At 63.8% G+C, this 6,758-nt stretch overlaps 2 protein-coding genes across 9 annotated transcripts in view; one reads left to right on the forward strand and one right to left on the reverse strand.

Moving 5' to 3' along the window:
- The window catches only part of GPR153 (G protein-coupled receptor 153), a 4,262-nt gene extending 4,154 nt beyond the window's left edge, over positions 1 to 108 (forward strand). Inside the window, exon 6 of the mRNA XM_029945934.1 lies at positions 8 to 108. Coding sequence (XP_029801794.1) covers positions 8 to 108 — 101 coding nt within the window. The remainder of the gene's footprint in view (positions 1 to 7) is intronic.
- A 3,512-nt stretch (positions 109 to 3,620) lies between these two features.
- HES3 (hes family bHLH transcription factor 3) overlaps positions 3,621 to 6,758 on the reverse strand; it is a 4,242-nt gene continuing 1,104 nt past the window's right edge. For 3 of the 8 annotated variants that reach the window (XM_029946121.1, XM_029946123.1, XM_029946122.1), the window contains 4 exons: positions 5,266 to 6,242; positions 4,633 to 4,728; positions 4,450 to 4,531; positions 3,621 to 4,073 (listed from right to left, as the gene is read on the reverse strand). In XM_029946121.1, coding sequence (XP_029801981.1) covers positions 3,703 to 4,073; positions 4,450 to 4,531; positions 4,633 to 4,713 — 534 coding nt within the window. In that variant the 5' untranslated portion in view covers positions 4,714 to 4,728; positions 5,266 to 6,242 and the 3' untranslated portion in view covers positions 3,621 to 3,702. Of the gene's footprint in view, positions 4,074 to 4,449; positions 4,532 to 4,632; positions 4,729 to 4,841; positions 5,010 to 5,038; positions 5,230 to 5,265; positions 6,243 to 6,758 lie in introns of those variants that run through there. The other 5 variants (XM_029946125.1, XM_029946124.1, XM_029946126.1 and 2 more) reach the window with 4 other exon arrangements.

The following is a 6,758-nucleotide window of genomic DNA, read 5'->3' on the forward strand; positions in this document are numbered from 1 at the left end:
GCTGCAGGGGGCGGCGGCGGCGGCAGCACCAGCAGCTTCCTGAGCTCGCCCTCCGAGTCCTCGGGCTACGTCACGCTGCACTCGGACTCGCTGGGCTCCGCGTCCTAGGGCCTACCGGCGCCTCCCCACGCGCGCGTCCGGCGGGCCGGGCCGCCCGCAGAGACCAAAGCACCAAAGATGCCGCGCTTGACCCAGGCTGGGCTCCGGGCAGCGCCACGCGGGGCCCGCTGATGGCATCTGGCCGTGTGCCAGCTCTCCCTGCGTGACTGAGCCACAGGCATTGCCTGGAGTGAGGGCACGGACCAGCTGCGGGGTACCGCTTCTCGGGGCCGAGCGAGGCTGGCTTGGGTAAAGGCCCTGATGCACTTCGCCCAGCCTCGGGTTGGGGGTGGCGGCAGGGAGCCCAGGGACAGGGCCGCCGCTAGATGGAACAAAGCCCCGCCCTGCGGGAGCAGGAGTCACGGGGCTGCACCCTGCTTTCCACTTTGCACTGCAACTGGCACACCCCCGCGGGGGGCAGGGTACAGAGATCTCTAAGCACAGGGGTCTTCGAAGCCCAAACAAGCTCTCTGAGCAGGCGTTCCTGCTGACCAGTTCTGCCTCGGTTTCCCCATCTGTTTTGAGCAGGTGACCATGATAACTCTCAGGACTGTTTGGAGAAGTCTCCTGGTCCATGTGCACTGGCTCCTGAATGGACGGGGTGTGAGAGCATCTAGGGCCCTCTGTGGGCTCTTTGCAGGGGGGTGGGGGGGTCAGTGTTCAGTGTGGGGCCGGTTGTGGCCTCTGCACCTGAGGCCTCCCACTCTCAGTGCCCCTGCCTCCCCCCGCCCCCCAGGAACACACGCCAGCTAAAGCACAGCACTTTTGCGCCACCACCCACCTTGACCTCTGTTAGTGCCCCCACCCTCTTCACTCTGCCATCCCTGTCTCCCCACCAAGTCAGCCTGTGACTCCTCCCATTATGAAGGCTGTGGGTCCGTGATGGGAAAGGACTGAAGCCCAGGGAGAATGGGCTTCCTTATCCTGATGCCCCAGGCAAGGAGTCCTGGCTCAGCGTCCTCCTGGGTTCTGGGCCTGGTCTGGTCAGGGTCCTCCCTCACCCTGCGGACAGGGCTCTTTGCTTTGCCATGGGTCTTGGGGAAGGGCCTCTGCTGGGTCTTCTGTGGAGCAAGACCCTAGGCTCAGGCTAAGGAGAAGCCCAGGAATCTGACCTTAAGCTGCAGACAAGGGCACATGCAGACGCTGCCTCATCCTGGCCCCTGCCTTTGCACAATGGCCCCTATATGTGCAAATCCCTCACAGATTGCAGGGCCCGCACGGACCTGCTCTGTAACCTGGGATTGTCTCACGGTCCCAGACCCTCCAGTGGTCAAGCCTCCTTCCTCACCACGCCCCCGCGGACAAGGTCTCAGCGTCAGCAGGGGCCCTGGGAGGGGTGAGGCTAGGGAACCACCTGGCTCCATCTTGGCTTCAGATGCCCTGTTGGTCCTAGGCTGTGGGGCACCTGGGGAGGGAGGAGCCCGCCACAGGGGAGCAGCAGCGCCCCAGCCCCGGGAGGGGCCGCCTCTGGCCAATGCTGCCGTGCCTTCCAGGACCAACTCGAGTCAGGCAGAGATGGGCAGCTAGCCACTGTGTCATCTCCCAGCCCCACCCCCTGCTCAGACCGGCCCCTTGTCACATCGGGTTTTTACTCTGCTATTTCATATCCAATGGCAATACTTGCAGGGAGACATGACACCCCCCAAATCCCTCCCGTTCTGATTTTTACAAAAATAAAGAGGAGGGAGGACCCCAAACGGTGGACCCTGGGGCCTGGTCTCCCCCCTCACACTTTGTGCAGCCTCCAGACCTATTTGCTGCGTTGATAAGCAGCTTGGCTCCAGACTCACGGGGGAGGGAGCTCTGTCTTCAGACCACCACCCACCCAGAGCCAGGAATCCGTTTGTAGTTTCTTTTGACAACTGAGCATTTCTCTTCTGTATCGAATACAATAAAAACTTCCTATGATTTGCACATGGCATTCCTAGGGTGGTTTCATGGAAACAGCTTTGTAGAATAGAGCCACACTGCTAGTCAGCTGCCCCCAAATGTCTCTCACTCCGGGTCCAGAAGTCCTCCTAGTGCTCCATCCTTTGGGTCAGTGCCCCTTTCTACGAAAGCGCTGCAACCCCACCCAGCGAGCTAGACCGGCCTGGATCATGGCAGGTTGGAGGGGTGGGGTCGGTACCACAGCCCTAAGAGCAGGAGAAGCCCCATAAGCTCAGCGGGCAGCCTCAGCACCAGGAATGTCTGGGGGTCGGGGGGGGGGTAGCCCCTGTGAGGTTGATTCCTGACAACAAGAAGTGCCAAGGCCTGGGGGCGCCAGACCTATTGTGCCTGGTGGTGACCCGCTCCAGCCCGGGGAACGAGTTTGGAGGCCGATGCCCGGGTCTGCGGCATAAGGTCGCCATCCAGTGGCTGGCAGAGGGATTAGTGCGGCTGCCCTTGTCCCCCACGAGCCCACGACACAGCACGAGGTGGGGATCCCAGACGCCACCCCCCGACTCCCACAGCCAGGACCCCCTCCCCTCCTGCGCTCCCGAGAGACTGATGGGTGGAGTGGGGGAGGCGGGCCGCTCTCTCGCGCACTCTAGCCAGAGCGGGTTGAGCGCACACAGGCAGAGCAGGGGCATCCCTAAACGGAAAATGCTTTCTAGAAAGTCAGCTATTTGTAGTTCAAAAGATGCACCCAAGTAGGCATCGTGAGAGAAATTTGGACGTCGTGGTCTCTTTATACCCATTTCACAGGTTCGCACTGTCTGTATTCTGAATTTCAAGCTGGAAGTGCCAGGATCTCTCCCAGGGCGCGGCACAGGATTCCCCTTCCCCCCCCACCAGGCTGCCCCCTCGAACACCGGAACCCCGGGCTAGGGTCGGAGCACAGCAATGACCTCATTTTCGGACGAATAAACAGGCGCAGAGCGCTCGGAGGGCTGTCTAGGGTCGCGGGTTCCATGGCGACAACAGCGGTCGGGCGGCCGGAGCTACGCGCTGCAGGGTGTAGGGTGAACCGAGCGGTGGGCGGAGCATTTTGCTGGCGGGGCTGCTGAGCTCGGGGCAGCTCTTCTGAGATGGGCGGACCTCGGAGAGCGCGCCGGCCGGGTGGGCTGCGCTGCGTGCGAGGGGGTGGGGACCCGTGGAAGCCGAGAAGGTCCAAGGTGGGGGTGGGCTGGGGGCCCCTCGCCGGCGGGGCGGGACCCGGCGCGCTTTGTGCCGGTGGGAACCGGGCGTCCTCGGCTGGCTGAATGGGCCGGGGCGGGGCAGCGATTCTCCTCGCCGCGAGGGGTCCGCTCTGCGCCGCTGCGGACGGCGACCTTCCCACAGCGCCGAGGCTGCGGGGCGGGGGCGGGGGCGGGCTGCCGGCCGGGGGCCCTGGGAAAGAGGAGCCTCCTGGGACGTCCCCTCCCAGCCCCGCGAAGTGGGAAGAGGAGAGAGCGGGTCCAGCGAGAGTCAGTGGGGCTAGGGCGGGGGGTGGACGCAGGTCCCCCCGAGGCTCCGTATATTCCCTCGCGTTCGCGGGCACACGGCACCACCCCAGCCAGCCCTGCCACGGGACCAAGACGGAAGACTGGGGTCCCGACCATCACCACAGGCGCGCTCTAAACAGTCTCTGCGTCCCCGGGCCAGACGGGGGCCCTCTAGAGTTTGAGGCCGCGCCGGGACTCACCAGGGCCGCCAAACCCCCAGACCCGGCCCCGGGCTCTCGGCGCAGCGGCGAGGCGCCGGCTGCGGCCCTGGGACGCTGGGAGACGGGCCGGGGAGACCTCCAGGGAAGAGGACCCGGGGTGGCGGGGAACGCGAGACGCCGATGGCCGGAGCAGGGGACCAAATGGCGGGGACGCAGGGGCCAAGTGGCGCGGGCGCCTCCGGGCTCGGGCCGGCGCTGTCCATGGTGCTGCCACCTGCGCGCTCATGCGCCAGGGGGCAGCGCAGGCCACCGCCGCCCTCCTCTCCGCGCCGCAGAAGCTGGCTAACTCCTGGCAGACAACTGCGGAAGCCAGGGAACTCTGCTCCGCTGGGGACCGTCCAGAGCCCTGGGGGGAGGGGAGCGGACAGGAGAAATGTGAAGGGGAGGGAAGAATAGGAGAGGGGAGGAGGAAAGGAGAGGTGTAGAGAGAGAAAAGGAAAGGAGAAAAGTGGCAGGGAAGGGAGGGGAGGGGCTAGGCAACCTTAATTTCTTTCCCAGGGTCCAGACCTTCGCTCACCCGGATTGCGAATGCACAAGCCTGCAGGGTCTTTGCAGCCTCCTGCCTCCAGCAATCTGGGGCCCTCCCAGCTGCCCACTGCTCCAAGTTTCTTCTTCACTCATCCCTCCTTTATCTGACCTTGTCATATCCACGGATCTGACGCCACAATCCCCCCTCCCCCCACCGCAGATCCTTGCCCTATCCCCTCCAGACTCCCTCCCACCTTGAACCGAGTTCTGAAGGCTTTTCATGTACTTGACGCTCAGCTCCAGTATGTCCGCCTTCTCCAACTTGCGTTTCCGGATCTGCGGATCCGTGGAAAGGGCTCTTAGCTTAACAGTCCGACTCGGAGGGGATGAGGTTGGGGATCATATCACCCCCACCTCACCACATGCCCCCGTCTCACCTGGTGGGAGTAGTGTTTTTCCAGCAACGACTTCAGCTGCTCAAGTGAAACATTGATGCGTGCCCGTCGCTTCTTCTCCATCAGCGGCTTGGAGATCTGTGGAGGAGTGGCATTATATGGCAGGGCCAGGGTCCTCTTGCCCTTTGCCCCCCCCCCCCCCCCCCCCCGGCTTGGCAGGCCCGCACCCTGCGCCCTTCAGGACCCCAGACCTTGCGGAAGCCACCAGCGTGGCCACCAGAGCTGCCCTGGGTCGTGGGCTTAGTGCCCATGTTGTCGTATCTGTGCCTGTGGGAGGCAGTGCTGCCTTTATAGGGGCCCCTCGTTTACATGTCAATGAGGTGCTCCTGGACTCGAGGAACCCCGAGGGGGAGGAGATGAGAGGGGGATGCACTGGGAAATTCCCCACCTCTTTCTGTCCTCTTCTGTCCTCTCAAAGCCCAGGCTTCAGCCTCACCTCCAAGAACCCGCCTTTCCCCCAAGGGGCCCCTTTTCCCCTTTCTCAGTCTTTCCCGTGTCCCTTTCATCCCCACGACTTCGCAAGTCTGAGATCCCCTCCCATGCACATCCCTGCATGCCCTGTTCTGTCCCAGTGTTTAGTGTCCCTAGGGACTGAGCCTCACTAGTCCCACTTACCTAGTGCTTGCTGTCCCTTGTCTCCAGGCATCCTGGGTGGAGGCACCCACTGAGGAAGGTCCATGGGTCCAGCTGGTTCTGAGCCCCGCTAATTACTGTGACAACATGCCATGCCTCCGTGGGCCTGATGAAGATGCGGAGGCAGGAGGACCCGCCAGCAAGGCCTTTCTGCGGGTTTCACGCTCTGGCCATGCTGGCAACGCCACATTAGTCGCCCTAATGTTGGGACAATGCAGCGATTTTCTGCCTGTAGTTGCTCAAAGCCGGGCACAGGCTGGGCCCGAGGGGGCCACACAGCGACATGTGTCCCATTAAAGCGTGCAGCCCGCCCTTGGGGCCATAGCCAGTCTCCTCCTAGCTGGGGTCTTAGACTGGGGAGCACACCTGTGCTGAGGTGCATCCTGGCCTCGTGTGGCCTCTGGCCCTTTTAGGCCCCAATCCACACGCTTCGCTGGGGGGAGGCTGCAGGCAGCCTCAAGCGGGGGCTAGTTTCAGTCCTGAGTTTTCAGGCTGGACAACTTAGGCTCTGACAATTTCCCTCACAGCTTGGGCGTTTACTCCCACCAGCCTTCTCTCGCTCCCAACAAATGGAAGGTGACCGTGGGAAAGATCACTGATGGTAAGGCTGGCCGAGAGAGCACCGTTCTGCGCTCTTGGAGGTCTGGGACCCCCAAACACTGTTCGTTATTCAGGCTGTGGTTGGAGACCCAGGAAGTGCAGTGGAGGAGGCAGCCCCAGGCCCCCGCCCAGGACCTGTTAGGCCCTAGAGCAGGACTGATGCAGTCCCGGGTTAGGCCCCAGGAGCAGGACTCCAGTAGCTGTGGCTGATAGACTGACGTCCCTGGGTTCATCCTCAGTTATCTCCCGGTCCTGGGCTCGCAGGGCCCCAGGTTCAAGGCTTGTAAAATGGGACTCCGAGCAAAGCGGGCCCCCATGGCTACTCGCCAGGGCAAGGAAGTAGCATCTGCAGTTGAGCCCTGCGACAGAGGAATAAACAAATCGGCCTTTGAGGGGGACTCAGCATGAGGGGAGGGGAGACTGTTGGGTCCTGGGTGGGCCCCCTGGCTCCCTCCACACCGACCCCCTGCCGGGAGTATTGATGGGCCCTGCCTGGGGCAGCGGCTTCCCAGGCGCCTAGCGGCGTGGAGAATCGCGCTCCGCCCTCCTTTCAAGCCTAGGCTGCGTCGGCCGCGGCTCTGAGGTGTTCTTCCGCCCCGGGCGCGGGACCCGACGGCCAGATCGGGCCGGGCTGGGTCGGGGCCGAGGCCGGACGGCAGGCCTTGGCACGCGCCGGGCAGCTTTGAAGCGCCGGGGCTGAGCGGGCCCCACTGGCCTCCGTGCGTTCCCCCGGCTTGGGGCGGTGGCGGCTCGGTACAAAGGCTCTGCGGGCAGGCGGGCGGCGCGGCCGGGCACAAAGGGGGCAGCCGAGTGTTAAGGGCATTGTGCCGGCCCCACAAAGCCCGCCCGCGCCCGCCCCCTCGGGGCCAAACTCC

The sequence above is a fragment of the Suricata suricatta genome, chromosome 8 (genome assembly GCF_006229205.1).
Source record: "Suricata suricatta isolate VVHF042 chromosome 8, meerkat_22Aug2017_6uvM2_HiC, whole genome shotgun sequence".
NCBI lineage: Eukaryota > Metazoa > Chordata > Mammalia > Carnivora > Herpestidae > Suricata > Suricata suricatta.